Source organism: Myripristis murdjan, chromosome 10, assembly GCF_902150065.1.
Source record: "Myripristis murdjan chromosome 10, fMyrMur1.1, whole genome shotgun sequence".
Lineage (NCBI taxonomy): Eukaryota > Metazoa > Chordata > Actinopteri > Holocentriformes > Holocentridae > Myripristis > Myripristis murdjan.
The window spans coordinates 6,572,667-6,590,970 of NC_043989.1; the positions used below are offsets into that span (position 1 = coordinate 6,572,667).

The 18,304-nt window shown below is 40.7% G+C and overlaps 1 protein-coding gene across 1 annotated transcript in view; it reads right to left on the reverse strand.

Moving 5' to 3' along the window:
• Positions 1-9,379: 9,379 nt before the first annotated feature.
• slc36a1 (solute carrier family 36 member 1) overlaps positions 9,380-18,304 on the reverse strand; it is a 50,861-nt gene continuing 41,936 nt past the window's right edge. Inside the window, exon 12 of the mRNA XM_030062038.1 lies at positions 9,380-12,524. Coding sequence (XP_029917898.1) covers positions 12,280-12,524 — 245 coding nt within the window. The 3' untranslated portion in view covers positions 9,380-12,279. The remainder of the gene's footprint in view (positions 12,525-18,304) is intronic.

An 18,304-nucleotide genomic window follows, 5' to 3' on the forward strand; every position in this document is an offset into this window, starting at 1 on the left:
GAATTATTGAGGGCATGCCTTGATTTTCAATTATGTCAGCAGTACAATTAAAAACAGATAAATACACACAAAACATAATTTCAGAGAAAACAATCAAACATACAATAGAACATGATTAAAAACAGTTACAATGTAGAACAGAGTAGTTTATCGTCATTGTTTTAAACTCACCTATAGGTACAATTGTGTTCTTTTTTTTATAATTAAAGTTTTTATTTGCAAACTGTGGTACATAGCTCATGGTACATTATAATGAAAAAAGGTATAAGGTATAAGGTCAGACAATAACATAACATGTATGGTCCCCAAATTTGGTGTTTGCACCCAAGACTTTGAGCACCAGCCAATAACTTGAATGAGTCAATTAATGACTATAATGACTACCAATTTAATAAGGAAGTCACATATGATAACAAGCTGTCATATCTTATTATTAGAGATGCCCATCCAATCTTTTCAGACAAGATGCAATGATGAGTAGAACTGGTAATAAATCTTGGGGCGGCGTGATGAATTGGATCTAGTGGTTTAGAAGTGGAGACAGAGGCATGTCTGCAGATAACATCACCATACAGACTACCAATTTGTTTGTTGAAGCTTGCTGACAAGTGTTTGGTCCAGCCAGATCCTCCCAATACTGTGTCCATTCAAAGTGGCAGTATCCAAACTATTGTCCACAAAATCTGTGGTTCTAGAGACTATCATATGTTTAGTCTTCTGTGCATTCAGGTCTAATTTCAATTTAAGAAAAAAAAACCTGCATCTTGCAATTTGTCAAAGGCTTGTAGGGATTTCAGTGGCTGAGTGTGCATTATAAGCAAAGCAACATACAGGACTGTATCATCAGCATAAAGATAGACATTGCAATTTGTTATGCAGGATGTAATATCGTTGATGTAAATTGTGAAGAAGACAGAATCCGACATTGAGCCTTGTGGACCCACCTTTGACAGTGGTAAAATCACAGAATGATCATTTCTCAAAATCACACATTGCTGTCTGTGGGACAGATAGTCCTGAAGCCATTTGCAAGGCTTATAATCAAAACCAATATGACATAGCCTCTGTGAGAGCGCAGCATGATTAACGGTGTCAAGTATTAGCAGCAGCAGTACCATGTTTAGCTCTGAAACCAGATTGGTGTGGAATTAACTGAGAGTTTCTTGAGAGGAATCATTTGAGCTGATTATTAACTAATGACTCTAGGATTTTAGCAAGATTTCAGCACCGGCCAATAGTTAGTAAGATCATTTTTTATCCCCACCTTTATGCCGTGGGACTACATGTGCAGATTTCCAGACGTCAGGGATAACTCCAGCAGAGATAGAGAGACTAAAGAGATGTGTAATTTGTTCAGCGATAAATAGGGCACAGAGCTTTAAAAAAAAATAAGGGTCCAGTTTATCTTCCCCAATTGCTTTCCTGCGATCGATTGCCTGAGGTGCCTCCTTAACAACAGAGGAAGTGCAGGCCTACAGGGTGAACTGAGAGTTATGGTTTAAGGAGGGCACATGAGCCAAAGGCTTACTATTACAAGCACATCTAAAAACAGATTCCCAGCAGCAGCAAAATGTGTAATGTGTAAAATGGCAAATCTCAGATGCCTCATGTATTAAGCAGTCATTAAACATATATAAAAAAAGGAATACATATAGAGGATTTGTTTTTATTTACATTTACTGCTTGCCAAAGTATTGACAGGTTTGTGAAAGAGCTAGAGATCAATTCTATCTAATAATTGGCTTCTGCTGTTCTCAAGGAGGATGTGCATTTATTTCAGAGTTATTTAAAAGTATTGCGGCCAATGGGCTGCTTCACCAGTAAACCTCGCTAGAGCCCAGGCGCTGTCCCTTGCCTTGAACAGCGATAGTTGATAATTCTGTGGGAAAACTAGGGGCTTGATCTGTCTGTAACCCCAAGCTTTTTAAAAGGTGCATGTTTATCAATGATAGCAGATAATGAATTTTTAAAATATTCCAATGCCAATTTTGGCATTTCAGAGGTGTGATGTATGTTACTGTCCACAAGGTCACTGACAAAAGCCTGGTCATTAAAACTTTTTTCTTATGATAACAATCCTAACAAGGGCTAGAGGACAACGGTCACTAAGGCCAAAAGCAAAAACTCCAGAGGCAGTAATTTTGTCCCTCCTATTGGACAGAATCAAATCAATCAATGCTGATTTTTAGGGATCCTCCAAATTAGGTCTGGTTGGCTCATCAATCAGCTGTGACAGATTGAGATTGCCACCCATCTCTTTTAGATTATTTGAACCCTTTGCCTAATCAGTGCTAGCCATGCACAACATGACACACACACAGAGCAGCTTTTTTTTTTTTTTTTTTTACACCTCCAAGCATCCCTACCATCACTACAAAGACAATTTAAGGCAAACAGGAGGATTTAAGGGGAAACCACACTTAACCATCAGAAAACAGAGTGAACAACAAGGCACTTACTGGAGCTCAGACTTCTGTCAAGGTCACAGCTGGAAGTTACAGCCCCATTTGTGCTAAGCCTTGCCCCTTTTAGGCAACACTGCTGTCAGAGGATATGCCTTTTTGGGCCAATCAGTATGGAAGGCTGGTGTGTGCCTTGACCCATGACCAGCCTCCCTGTTGGTTTGCGGATGCATTTGGAAAAATGGTCCTGTTTGTGCTAAACCCCACTGCCTTGCCTCTTTGAGGCCAACTGGTCCAAAATGTCAATCACTTCTTCGCTGGCCCGTGGCCAACGTTTCCATCAACTTTTGTGCAAATCCATCCAGCACTTTTGGAGTTATCCTGCTGAGAAATGGAGGGTTGGATGGATGGACAGGGGCAATCACAACCCTCTGCCAACGGTTTCCCCTGCTTGGTGGGAGTAATTATTGATGGATAGATTTTTCTGTGTTGGGTTGTTTTGCCCAGCAGAGAGGGCTAACCTTCTTGAACTTCTGCTCAGCCCACCACAGAAGTAGAGAGGGGAAAAAAAGCTAAGACTCGGACTAAAGAGTATAAATTAAATAAGAGACTTGACCTGGAAAACCTACAGGCATTCTGACATTACACCAGGCTTTCTTAGCTTGATCTTTATTCATTAATTCTTGATGATGAGTCATACAAGCACAGGATGGTGCACACTGCATTGTCTCATTGTTCGCTACTAATTCTCCCAAAACAAACCCAGCTAAACAGATGGTGATGAATCTGCCCCCGAGAAAAAAAAAGTTCAGCTGGTTTGAACTTCTGAATGGACGCGTTATCAGGCCTGTCTGGATAACAGAAGGCCCCTGTTGAAAATGAGTTGAAATGAATGTATTTGGACAGACACAATGGACCAGAGTGGACACTCCCTTAGGCATAAACACACAAGGTCAGAGACAGACAGAGACCGATAATAGAGAATATATCCCGTTGTCATTGTTAACTCATGTCAGAAAGTTGAGTAATGCGGCTTTAATGAACACAGCATCAAACACTCTCCACTCACATCTCCTGTTGAGTGTAAAATCACACCACAGGTCAGCTTAAATCCTCACTGGTTTTCTGCCAACACTTCACGTGATGCGAGAGAGATCACTGCTGCAGCGATGTGAGATGAAACATTCGGCAGAGATTTAAACAGCAGAAAGAAAAGAGAGGAGGGAGGAGAGAGATCAGCAGAGGAAATGACTGGAAGACTGATGTAAAGTGGAAGGGAGATTAAGAGAGGAAAAACAAAGAGAGAGACAGAGGGGAGAGGATAGAGTGAAGAAAAGGAGAGAAGCAATGAGGAGAGTAGAGCTGAGATGTTCAAAGAGAGGAAAAGGACAGAAAAAGTAGTGTCTTGAGGGAAGAAAAGAGATGAAATGAGGAGGGAGAAGAGGAGAAGATGATAAATACGCTGAGAAGAGAGGACGGGAACAGATGAGATTAGAAGAGAGAAAAAAAAGGAGACGAGAGGAAAGAAGCAACGAGAGGAGTGCTGAAGTTTTAGTAGTGGAGAGAAAAGAGAGGAGGCGAAAGGAGTGATGAAAAATGATGAGATGAGGGGAGATTACTTCAGATGAGACAAGAGGAAAGGATGCATGAGTGGCTGAGATAAGAGGACAACAGAGGAGAAAGAGGGATAGCAGAAGAGGTGATGGCAACTTTGAGCAGAGGAAATGAGAGCAGGGAGTGGGCAGCTAAACCTATAAACAAAACTATAAAACAAAAAAGTCTGAGTAAGAGATTATAAGAGGAAGAGAAGAGAAAAGTTGATCATACACCCCATTCCTCAAGAATTTCCCCATTTGCGATCAGTGAAGTACATCTATCATCTGTCTTGTTTTATTTTATCTCTATAAAACTGTCATTATCTTTTGCTGTTTCTCTCTTTATCTCCATAAACAAGGAACAGTCTTCACAGCTTCACTTTGTGAAGAGACAGCTGCATCTTGTGTGACTTAATCAGACTCAAGCAACCCGAATTTGATGCCTGTGTTAAGTTTCCTAACCGTAACCATAACATTTTTCATGAGAATAGGGAATTTTGGGGACTGTGAATTTAGTTCAAAATTCAAAACTGTGAACTCTGAACGTGAACTAGTTCGTTTTGATCTGCATGAACTAAACTTTGAACGAGCTCTTGTGAAGTGTGAACCTGCACGGCACTGATTGTGTTTGAGATTAGACTAATAACCGACGTTCATTTATGTATAAAAGTTCCAGGATGTAGCTTTGACTTCACAGTAAAACGAATAAAAAGCCCCGAGCAAGTTGCATAGTTCATGCAAATCTTCCTTTGTCAGCTGTGAGCTTGAATTCAAATGTGGTGGCAGTCGATGAACTCAATAGATGAGGAGAGACGAGCCATGCGGAGGCGTGGGTCAGGGCTGGGAGGTCAGAGGTCAGGTGGATTCATCGATTCGGTGATTGTCCTCCATACATGCAGCGAGTGAACCGTCACCGCTCATGCGAGGAAATTGCACATCAATTTAAATCTATGAGCCACAGACACCGACATGAGCTGATTTTAATGTGACCTTGTCTTTGTTTATGTCGCTGTTTCTTGTGTTTGGGGAGCCAAAGGCAAATTTCCCACCTAGTGGACGATAAAGATATTTTCTATTCTACTTCATTCTATTCTAATCTATTCTATTATATCCTAAAATTGGCTGACCTTGCTGATACCCTGCTGCTGGCCAGTCTCACATGTGAAATGGACAACTGCAGCAAGTTAATTAGCTCCTGTATGTGATGATTAATACTCATTAAGAAGGATGAAGAGGCATTTGCAGATGTTTATGTGTCATTTTGGACTACAGATGTTGAAGGAGCGTTTATCATATCCAGGATATCCAGTTGTGGTTCGGCACCATGGCTGATGAAAAGTGCCCGGAGGAAGCTCTCTGCTCAAATACCGCACGGAAATCACTCCTCCAGTAGGCAGCAAAAAACTGTGGTTGCACTGGGCGGCTCCCAGTATGAATGTGTAAGCCTGTATGAATATGAAGCAGAACATCAGGAAGGAAAATGCACATTTAAGTTAATAGATTTTCTGATTCTCTTCTGCCTGTTTTAGATGAAACCAGGGGGAATGCTGGATTTTGACTCTGGGGTCCAGCATTTTGAATATAAACCTGATTGGCCCAACGCAGCGCCACCATCAGGCCAGCAGGGTGCCAGGCTTCACGTTCAGTATCTCAGACACTGATGGGGGCAAATTTGATGAACTTTGGGGAATAATTTGTTGTCACATTGATATATCCAGTATCTAAAAAATGAAAGTGATTGCCCATCACAGTGCCACCAGCAGGTCAAAATGTTTCCAGGCAGTGGAGATCGTCTGTGGTTGAATGCTGAAATATTGCGTCAGCGTTGTTGAAAGGCACATGTTTCTCTCCATATGTTCAAAAAGTGATTCTCCACCCTTTAACTACTCTTAACCCTCTTTAATAGGTGTGGATGTCAACTTAACTATTGGAGGAATCACTGAAGCTGAAAAAATTGATTATTTCACAAGATATGCAATCAGTATTACAAACAAAATAATACATTACCATAATAAAAACCTATATTATGTAATTCATCTTGCCAACCCCCTAAAATCATCTCATGATTCTGTTTTGGGGTCTGACCTGCATTGAGAGAACTGAGAACATCAAGCAAAAATCTGCAGCAGAAAAAAAAAATTCCCTAAAGCACATAACACACATTGTTCTCAGAATTTTGGACACTTTAGTTTGGATTTTTGAAAAGAAAAGCAGCTCTCCAGAAGTGAAAAATAAGAGCAACTCTCTCAAGTTTTGTGTCCACAGGGAACCTCTCCACAACACTGGCTTCTTCATCTTCCTCTTTTTTTTTTTTTTTTTTTTTTTTTTTTTTGTAGTGGAGAAGCTGTGCCATTTGCCCATTGCTGGCAGCTCTGAAAGCTGAAAGCTTAAATAAAAAATAGTTCTGCTTTGAGCAAAAGAAAACTGCGCTCACAAGTTTTCAGAAATCTCATGGTAATCCAGGAGTCATGCACAGACCTTTCCACGAGCGCCTCTTTAGATCTGCAAGCTTAAACAGATTTACTAAGAGACAAATCTGGGAGAGGCATATCATGGGATTAATGTGTGTAATATTTGTATTTAATGCTGGATTAATGTGGACGATGAGGACCACATGCGATAGCTGTCGACATACACGCAATCATGGCAAGTGAAAGGAGGCAAAAAAATCTAATATGTCCATAAATGTGAAATTCTAACTTAACTTAATGAAATAAGTCTTTGAGATGCACATAGTGGAGTTGAAAAGTTCATTTTCAAAATGCCTCAAGGCCCATTGTATAAAAAAACAAACTTTAAATTCAACATCCACTAAGACTCCGGTCTGTAAAAATGTAATTGCTTTGTCAACCAAGGACAAACCACACATTCACACGGTGAGCTAAACAATTACCAATTCAGAAGCTCATTCATTTGCTCAAAAAGCTTGTCATCTGCCACCAACAGCCAATCAGGTTTCTGTGCTTCCTTGTTTTCTGAACAGCGTCATTTATTCTCGTGAACAATAGTTCTGCCTGGCAAGTGCAAAATGGAGAGGAGATGTTGATTCCAGCCATTCAGCGCTTCCCAGGCATTCACATCAGAACTGAAGCACTGAAGCTTCAGGAGGTCGAGCTGCATCAGAGGCTTCCTGGTTTGATCTCCAGCCGCACCAGAAAGCGTGTTCAAGTGCCCTTGAGCCAGACGCTGAACCCCCTAACGCTCCTGATGTGCAGCCTGGCACCTGGCCTCTGCCCTCAGTGGGAATGTGTGTGTGTGTGTGTGTGTGTGAATGTGAGGCAAAACTGTAAAAGGAGCTTTGAGTGGTTGGTAGACTAGAAATGTGCTATAGAAATGCAGTCCACCTATACCATTCTTTTACAACATTTACAGAAATAAACATCTCATAAACAATCAGATTTTTTTTTTTTGGTCTATTTTGGGTTAATGCTAACTAAGGGTGGTGCTTAATACCAAAAAATGCAATGCTCTGAAATATCGGCAGTGAAAAACACATGATGAAGATGTCTGTACTCTCCTGTAGACCTACACAGACCTACCTCTGGCTCCGCCCACCAACAATCACAATAGCAACAAGTCAGTCAATCAATTGATTGACATGAGCAATCAATTGCTCCCTGTGTTAACAAAAAAGTTCAATTTCAGTGATTTACTGATGTGAGCTGTTTATTTGCGCATGCCTTCACTGGACTTTGATCGGTCGATGGGGTTATTAATGTCGCCATTACCAGCAGTGTAGCCATAATAATGTGGTCAATGTGATTAATAAAATATTATAACGATACGCTGACTAATACTGCTATGAACACTGGTGAAACTACTCCTGCTATTACAGCAAATACTATTACAGTTACTAGTACTACCACTCTAACTGTTTCTACAATAGCCATAACAACCATTACTATTCCTACTGCCATTGCTAATGCTGCTATTGCAATTATAAATACTACTAGTGCTACTATTACAACTATTTTTATTACGACTAACTTCAGAATGTTAATCAGAAATACTTTATTCATTCCTGAGGGGAAACTGGGTCAGTTGCAGAAAATAAAACAGATCGAGCCTGTTGATTTTGGTGTGTTCGTTAAGGAGACCAGATTAATATTATTATCCATTTTAAAATAATAATAATATTATTATTATTTTTTAAAAAAAGTTTCTATACAAAAAGACCATGTGCACAGGAATGATCTACTCTACTACTACAACCATTAATATCACAAACACTTCAACATTTACTGTTATTACTACTGCAACCAGTGCTGCTATAGTATTATACTTCAAGCACCACTACTATTGTTGTTTCCCAGCTGGGTGAAGCATGATGGGACTTGCAGTGCAACACACACACACACACACACACACACACACACACACACACAACCACATACACAGACACACAGAGTCAGTGGTATAACTTCACTGAGTGTCTGTGGCTGCCTCTGCCCATGGATTTGCATTGCGAGAGTGAACGGCACTTCATTTGCAACAAATTAGGAAGTGTTAAATGGATGTCATCAAAGGACGGTGTTACCTCAGGAGCACAGTGACGGCTAATGAGGATATGAACGATATGGTAGGCATTTCAGCATGTACAGCAAGAGAGTGTGAGCTGAGGACGGTGTAGTCATTTTGCATGTCGAGAGGGGGCATAAAAAAGGGAAGAATGGAAAACAATAATACTGACTAGTGCCACAATAGAGCTACGCCTGTTGTTGAAACACAGTATAAGATCAGGATGAAAAACCAACAGGGGTAGGACAGAGGTCTTGAAATCATTACGTCCCCGGTTTGATCCCCAGCTCCTCCAGAGAGTGTGTCGAAGTGACCTCTGACCGCTTGTGATGGGCAGCCTGGCACCTTGCATGGTAGCTTCTGCCATCAGTGTCTGACTGTGTGTGTGTGTGTGTGTGTGAGGCAAACATTGTAAAGCGCTCTGAGTGGTCAGTAAACTACAAAAGCGCTGCGGAAATGCAGTCCATTTACAGAGACTCTGCGCTAAACTTACACAAATGCAGAGCTCAATCTATATTCCACCACACAATCTAAACAACCGTCTCATTTAAAATGCATGGTGTTGTTTTCTGAATACACTGGGCTTACATTAGAGACTGTCTCGCTCGTACTTGGATTAATGAAATTCCATCTCTGGCTAACCTAAGTGCAGCGTGGAGCTTCATGGAGGAAAATTAACCCCGAAGGACCTCCCCCCCCCCCCCCCCCCCCCCCCTTTCCGATCCAATCCACCACCCTCTCATTTTTATCAATTAAGCGGTGAGCGGGATTACTCGGATTGATTTTGCGGTGAATGCTGAACAGCTTTTGTGCTTCAGGGACATGTGCACGAATATGCATAAAAGCAGAGATGGTCACACAAGCAGCTTGGCCTCGGAGCTCCAAGGTTCTTTATTTGGCTTGGATTTACATTCGGTGAAAGCATTTACACATTTGACTCAGGTGTCCTCTCTTGAACGGTGCTTTACATTGCCGAGACACTGACAGCAAGCTTAGCGATACTTGATAACAGTTTGCCCTTTTGACGACGACTAGCTACAGTACTGTGATCAGTGACAGCATTTTATGATGCTTACACAGAAATTCCTGATATTTACAAGAATCATGATAAAGTACGTGTACAAAGATAGAGTACCATTTTGCTGACAAGTTAAAATGTTTGATTAAGACTTTAATGGAAAGTGGAACGTACTTAGAATGTGATGATGTGGTGGACCCGCGTGAGCTGTTCGGCGACAGTTTCTGAAAGAAAACGAATTTAAAACAATTTACGACTGTTTAAAATCTAAATTGACAAGTCAGAAACAAGTTAGGGCATCACAGCGGCCAGTCTGTTAGCCAGCGAATTAACCTCTGTAAAAATGACTGTACAGTGACAAGACCCTCTTCATGCACTGATCCTGCATCCGCCCTGCAAACAGGACCGAACACAACTCCTTCTTGAACATTACACAGTTGAACTGAGTTACTATAATGTAACACAAAACTCTCGTTTACCAACCAAGCTGTTCATAGACCATTCATTTGCCATCTTTCGGCTGAAAAGGTAACACTTAATTTTTTCAAAAAAAAAAAAAAAAAAAAAAAAAAAAAAAATGCAGCAGAAGTTCAAGAAGCATGCTGTAAAAAGTGGAATTGGCCTAAATATAATAATAATTACACAGTAATACTGTATAAGTACTTGCTCAAAATCTCCCCAGTAATCAGTATACTTTCCTTACAAACATAATTGGACTCACACTGTCATACAAATGTGTAAATACATTATAATTATAGGGTAACACTTTTATTATGTAGTCAGTAGGGCATTATGACTGCATCCACTGAATTATTTTCCAGAGTTTGACAAACACATTAATAGATTAGAAAAGGGGGATCACTGTACAATCTTAGAGAAGGTGGATAGTAGATGTCATTAATTTTTGATTTTTTTTCCAGCTAATGATTAGTGAAAAATTGATTTAATTACTGAGAGGAATTAAATCAAGGGCAGATATCATAGATCAAAACTTGAAGGGAAAACGATTGGCTGTTTCTAATTTGTCTGATGTTCAGTTTTCGGTGTTTGTACAGTGTGTTGCTCTTTAGATATTGCTTTTGGACCTTTTAGAGCAGAGTGTGCCGCTCATGGCACACCGATCCAAAATATCTGTGATGAGCGACTCTGTGGCGCTGTCAGACTGGGACAGAGAGGCGAAGGAACGTCTCTGGGCAGCGAGCCAAATAAGACACTAGAGCACACGGATAGTTTCAATTTTATTTACGCGGTGCAAGGACTAACATTTTGATATGAGTGTACCTTCATCAAAGTAAAACTGACCTTCTCTGGGTAGCTACCCAAGGCCATAATCGAGTGTCCAGTGGGAGCCTTCACTAAAAAGAGCTCTGGATAAAGTGTCAGTTGCCATAAAGTTTAAGGCGGGGAGTTCACCTTTAAACAATTCTAACACTGAAAAAAATCAGCGCAGGGGATAGGGAAGAGTTTCATATATTAATTACAAAAAATTGCTTGTGCAAACATTTACAAAATTACATGTGCAACAGATAAAATCTTTACAACATGAGTTTACACACACAGAAAAACATTTGCAACTTAACATTGAATGATTTTATATTACAAAAAAAAAAAACTTAATGTATATGACATCTGTATGAAACAGTTAATTAACTGAACTGGAGGCTTTGGCCCGGTTACTGTAGCAGATGGATGGGATTTGCTTTTTGTTAATCTTGCCTAATATCTACTGCTTAAAGGTTAAAGGTTGTCCATTACAGTGAGAGGAATAGTAGAATGTGGACAACATCTCGAAACCATAAATAAAGTGAAACAGTAATGTTTTTCAGCATTACAAATGCATGCTGTTCAAATAAAAAAACATTAAAACATATCCAACAAATAATTAAGTAAATACATAAAAACATAAAAAAGTTTTACAGAGAAGAGCAAAGAAAATTTGTGTATGCATGTATATATATATATATATACACACACACACACAAACACACCACACACACACATATTTTTTTCAAATTAGTTCCTTGAACAATTTCTGCACTGTCTTCTGTCACAACAGAAACAATCAATCCAAGTGCAAGAAAGATTTTAGATTTTTTTTTTTTAGAGAGATGGTGGATCAAATTCGAAACACTTCTGAGCCATTTGGGCTCAGAGTGCACACACGTTCAACGTCTCGGTATCAGCAACAGCATCTAATGTGGACCAAGCGTTAACAGAACAAATTGATATTGGTTTGTGAGGTAGATTGATTCCTTGATGAAAATATCAAAAGTTTTTCAGGTTGAGGCAAAAAAGAAAAGTTAGCCTAAATTAAAACCCCAACATTCATGTTGTAAAAATGATAAAATTACCCCTAAAAATTATTTACATGCTCTCTATATTCTTGGAACTGGTTGTCTATCTTCTAAGCATATGTTCTACTTGAGGCTTTCACCGCCAATTATAATTATGTCACTATTTGATTGCAATAAATATCTGGAATATGTGAGTGATGTCAGACTGAACTGCCATTAGGCATAAATGTCAGCAAACTAAAAACTACAACAACAGCAAGCACCGCAAATCCTCAAGGCATCATTTTAATAAAACCTGTAAATGATTTATCCCAACGCTGCTGACATTCAGCAGCAAATAAAAACAAAATGTGCCTTTCAAAACGGCTTCTGATCAGCCTGTGTGGGTACTTTGACACTGAGATGACACCACTCCACTCCCTCCATCACTCGCTAGCAGTAGCAAAGGTCTCTTACTGCTTGTGTCCATTTCGGTTAACGATTTCCTCGATGGCGATGTAGGTTCCTGCTAAGAAGCCAATGAACCCGACCGCGCTTATGATCAGGTTCTTGGTAGTCACCCACGGCGACAGGCGCTCTGTGTGAAAAGTTGCGATCTGGAGGAGAGGCGGGAAGATGAGTGCCAGGAAACTGCTGCTGAAAGAGCCCACCAATGAGATGACCAGATCCAGCTCCGGAACCAGGATAGCAAGGGCACCTGGGATACGAGAGGGAGACAGAGACAAATGGGGAGACACACATGAACAAACTCTTTCCTTGTTCTGTGCTCAAGGTCTGTGGGCAATGTTGTCATTTTCATTTATTGTTAACAGAATGTGATTAGAGTAGAGCCTTTTGAGATCATAAAGGTGTGAAGACACGCAGCATTTTCCCCCCCAAACTGCCGCTGCCTTTTTAACACGGACTCCTGGTCGCACAGCAGCTCATCGTTAAAAAGCGCTGGACTCAGCACTTTTAAAAGTTGAAAGCAGCTGAAGTTTTTCAGAAAAGGTGCTATGACGTCCAAACATTACAAATAATATCAGAGGGCAACCGTCACAGTAACAAACAAGATGGAGATGAGGCAGACAATTCTGTAGAGACCTGTAAGTGAATACCCCATGTAAGACACACACTAAAAGATACTACAACACCAATCACAAAGAGGCAGTGCCGTACCAGATTGAGAGATTGTTGTTTCACCATGAAGTTTATACTGTTTTGCTAGCTAGAAATGTCATAAAATGTTAACTGATAATTTCAGCTTTCAGTGTCCGCATCTAAAGCTCTAAATTTGGTTTAACAATCTCTTCCTTGCCATGTTTAATAATGCTTACAAAAAAGGTGAAGCCTAGAGCTAAAATCAATTGAGCAAGGAATAAAGTTGCTTGATCCATTGGAACAAAAAGTGCTCTTGGCAACACACAAACAGCAAAACACTATAACTAGCATAACAAAGTTGACAGGACTTAAGAGGGACTTCAGGTGGAGTTGTCCTTTCACCCGTGTGGTACACAACAGGAGACTGTACGTGTCAGTGCGTTCACACCTACAAGAAATACTCCATATGGTTTATGCACGGGATGGTGCCTCAGATTTTGGGCACACTGCACTAAGAATGGCTGTATCTGTTAGCCAGCATATTAACCTCTGTAAAAATAACTGTACAGTGACAAGGACCCTCTTCATGCATTTATCCTGGATCCACCCTGCAAACAGGTTTGAATACAATGAAGTTATTGAATATTTTTGTAGTATTTCTGTAGTACTTTACTATGGGATTAAAGAGTCATCGTTTGCATTTTAACAAGGTTTTTCTTATGAGTTGTGGATCCAGGAAGTTATAATCTGTGAATGTATTTCCAACTTTACCGAAATACGCCAGCGTAGAGCGTACAGGAGGCAGGACACACGCCCACTCAGTCCTGTGCCTGATCCAGACCTGTACCTGCTCTATTCACACATGGGCTCAGGTTTAAATGCAGTACAAATCATACTCACATTTGTGTTTACACATACAGCTCCTCTGGCTCAGGGGTTAGAAATGGACTTTAATGTTGCTCTAGATTAGACATGCCCGCCCTTTCAGCCTTCACTAATCCCTACCCTGTGACATGAGAATTATCATGTATAACAGAGAAGAGACACTGGGTAAAGAAATAAGTGCCAGGGAGAACAGAAAGAAAGAATTCTTTTTTTTTTTCATTTTCATCTACTCTGCTGCCCTGGTCTGATAGGAAAAACAGAAATAGATAATAGGGCCAAGGAGGTTCAGCAGACGAGGAAACAGAGAGGCAGAGCAGCGAAAAATCGCTCAGCAAGAGAAGGGGAAGGGGTGGATGAGCAATGAAGTGAACCCTATCAGAATGAAAGAAGGAGGAGTAAAATAGACCAAAGAGGTGAGAAAGATGACAATGCAGCGGAAAGAGGGCAGCAGACAGAGTGGAAGAGGGCAGAGACACCTGCTGTGAGAAAATAAAGCTCTGATTGTGATGATTTGTTTTTCGTGTGCTAGAGAAGCACCAGGCCAACCATGCAGTGTTGGTGTCTGGAGATCAGAGTCATCTTCATCTGTTACCATGGAGATGGGTGTACACAGTGTCAGGCAGCTGTGTCCTGGACATACCGAGCATCTGCCCAGATGCCACATCGCAACCGGCACAACCAAATTGTGTGTGTGTGTTAACTTCCTCCGAACACACTCTGTTGGAAACTTTAAATCTCAAAAAGTCTGCACACATGCAGTCGTACATACATGGACACACCCATGGAGAAGCGTGCTCACTTCACCCCATCTGCACACGCTTTCTGTTTTACTCTGTCAGTTACCATCTTCTCTGTGGTGAGTGGAGAGGACAAGTCCGGTGCTCTTGTTCTCTGTTCATCAGACACCCATTACCAGCGGCTGATAAAAGACTCTTTGAACCATAATCAATCGCTCGCTGCTGCGTGTTCACAAAGTCTGTCAAATTAACCTACGCGGTGATGGCAAGGTCGAGCTTTCATGTGACAAGTGCAGTGAAAGCACCTCCACACACTCTCAGGGAGCAAACGTGTCACTTCTCTGTAAAGGGCCTTGTCGTACAAGGGCTCTCTTCAAACTACATTTGAAGCTTTCCAAGCAATCAAACAAGGCAGATGAGACCGTGAGGAGGATGGCAAGGGAGATGGAGAGGGGTAGGGCATACCTACACAGTGCACTGAGCCTTCAGAGCAAATAAACTACAAAGCTGCAGCTAAAAGGCTCAGCATCGTCCCTTGAGAGAGAAGCAGAATGTGGATCATCAAGCAACTTCAAAGAGGTTGAAGAGAGAATGCTTGGAGCACATTAATTTGGGTGGACAACCTCATATCTAACAGAAACAAAAAGGAAATATGCCGCTTTGTTCCTGCCCGCATGCTGGCTTTTGGCATGCAGGAGAGCACTCTACACACTGAGACGCCCCTTCAGAGAATGACAAAGATGTCAGAGAAGAGGAAAAATATGACAATGATGTTTTTGTGATGTGGGCAAAATCAAGGGCCTTTGACAGAGCCACAGGGAATAGATAGCAATAGAATACAATAGCAGTGGACCCTATAGATTTGGTCCTCTCCTTTGCAGGGTTTGTAAGTGTTTGTGAGGATGAGGGAAGCCATAAATGAGTCAGGCTAGAGTAAGGAATTGGTTACAATGAGTAAACAATCATAATTCCTTGGCTGCACAAGAAAAATAATTAACTTGAGTAAATTTAATTTGGTCATTTGAAACCTCGCTCATATTATAAATGGTGTGCTGTGTCAACAGGAGTTGGAAGCATCCATGGAACAGGTAGTGTTCCAATTTTGTTCATGGACACTGAGGACACTGGCTATCGCAGAAAACAAATCTGTGACCTTCCAGCCAAAGGACAAATCTATAAACCATGCTGCTGGAAAGAGGAAGCTAAAGTGATACAATTCTCGAATGTGCTGATTTGCAGTTTTCCTGATGCAATCATCCCGTTGCAAGTACAGAGTGTCATTTAACTAAACAGTCATGATGTCTCATGATCATTAACTTGGCACTGAACACACCTCTCCTGCCACTTTGACTGAATAATCCCTCTCTCCTTTCCTCCTACTGCTCCTCCCTTCTCTGTAAACATAACCTCTGACTTGTGTGCTTTTCTCCAACCACTTCATCACTGTGTTGACTCAGCAATCAGCTTGTTTCCACGCCCCAGTGGGCCGACAGAGAAGAAAAAAAGTCCTCTCCTCTCAATACACAGCATTCTAGATTAATGACTTTACACAGATGCTTTAAAAAGGAACACTTCAGATGGCAGCCTTAAGGGCGCACTGGGGCTCTCTGGTTTCTGCCAACAGAAACGGCAGGAATGACCATGCTTTAAGAGTCAAAGTTTAAGATTATATAATGTCAGTGATATATGGTTTAGGGAGGACTTCCAAGAACTTCCATCCAATTAGAGCTGATGCAGATGAGTTCATGTAGGCACCAGGGTCATTTTCCAAGTCTGTTCAATTCAACTGCATAGCATGATTATACAATGGTAATAAGGCTCCAGCAAGACTTCCTCCTGATAGATAATTGATCATTTTAATTATTCACATAGTATCATCCTAGTGCCAATATTGAATTTCATTACTTTAGCACCTCTGTCAAAAACAAAGTATCAGAACTTGTGTTATTTTTTTTTTTTCTTGCAGCCTTTTGCCCCTATACATTACTCTTTGTTTCAGGATCACTATGTGAGTATTTGTATTTGTCTGCAATGCATATTTTTACACTTACTCACCAGTATGCCTTTAGAAGGAGGAGAACTTGGCCATGCAGTCAATTTTACAACTTTTCACCTTGCTGTTGCAGAGAAGAATTAAGGTGTTGAGAAATTTACCTCAATTTTCTGAATGCCCCTTTGTATACACCTCAAGGCAATCTCAATCACTATGGCTCCTGTGCAAGGTAAAATAAAGAATTTTTTCCAGTCTAAGGAATGTTGTATGTGGGTAGATGGGGGGTATCCAGAGGCACCTGCAGAGGAGTACAAACATTTCCTCAGTTTGCAATTACAAACTGCTGTTGGAGGTGGCTACGGTGCTCCCAGAACCATTCCTTGAAGATCCTCTACCAATGGCTAGCGTTTATTAGAAAATGAAATTAATTACTTCAGCCCTTGAGATACATTGTAAGAGCAATCAAAGCCTGGGTAACCTTTGGCCATGTGGAAAAGAGACACTTACACACCAAGCAACCAATTCGATTTAATGTGGTTCAGGGTTATTGATGATTAAAAAGTAGTAGGTAACAGAAGCTGTCATTACAACTCGGGCCAATGAGCACGACTCAAGATTAATTTAATCACGGGTGATTGTCAGCTGGAGGAGGTGCAATCAAATTGGTTGGCAATGCCAATTCATGTCGATCTATGATGGGGACTTACATACTTGAAGAGAGGAGTATGGTCCATATTATTTGCCTTATTTGACCAAGTTAAGCATAAAAAGGCTTTAAGGAACAGTTACAGGAGCAAGAAGGGTTCGCATACATACACAGACATGCACTGTTTGCCAATGAACAGCTCTGATGAAAGACAGCAGGGTTCACAGGGTTCCCTTTAACACCACTCCAGTGGGCTAACAATAAAACTTAGAGCACCATTTCTAGAATATAACAAAATAAGTAACAACTACTATTTCAGAATCTTGCCTGATCATTTTAGACTAACAGCAGCACTTACAGTTATTACCTGCGTGCTGTGGACCGCTGCACTCCTTACTATTGGTTTCTTGTAATAAGGGAGGCATGGATGTTTTTATGAGGCCAACAGCGGTATCTTCCACCCATAACAACTGATACCAATATCAATATGCATTTTTGTAAGAATCATAACACAAATGCAGATGCAAAACAATTACACTGCCAATGCCCTGAGGCATTTTTTTTTAAACAAAAGACCATGTTAGTTCTACTCTGTTGCTAATCTTACAGTTGTGTTAAGTAATACACTATGAGGATAAAAGGTCACAAAGCTGACCATCATTTAATATTGCTTTTGATTTTGCTATTGATATTGGGGTGGTCCATGGTAAAGTAATTTGGTGCAGCATAGTTTTATTGCCATTGTGCTTACCTGGCCAAATGAACTGTACTCATAAAGTAAATGTTTCAGAATCTGAATGCACCACATAAAACATGCTTGATGAGAATGCCGTATTCCACTGCTGAACTCATTGTAAATCACTCTGGACATGTGTCAAATGGAAAAGCAAATGCAAATGTACTGTGGAAAACAAAATGCTCAAATTAAACTGCGAATGAAAACAAGGACTCACTTTTGTTATGCCATTTCAACAGCTTATCAAGCCATTCTGTGAAGTGCCCATACATACAGAACAGCCCCCTCTGTGTTGATCTTAAATGAGACAGAGAGATTTAGCCTCCAACATTCGCCTGGATTTATGTGTGAGCAGGATAATAAGCACTAATAGAGAGAGTGTAGCATGTGTAGTGTGTAG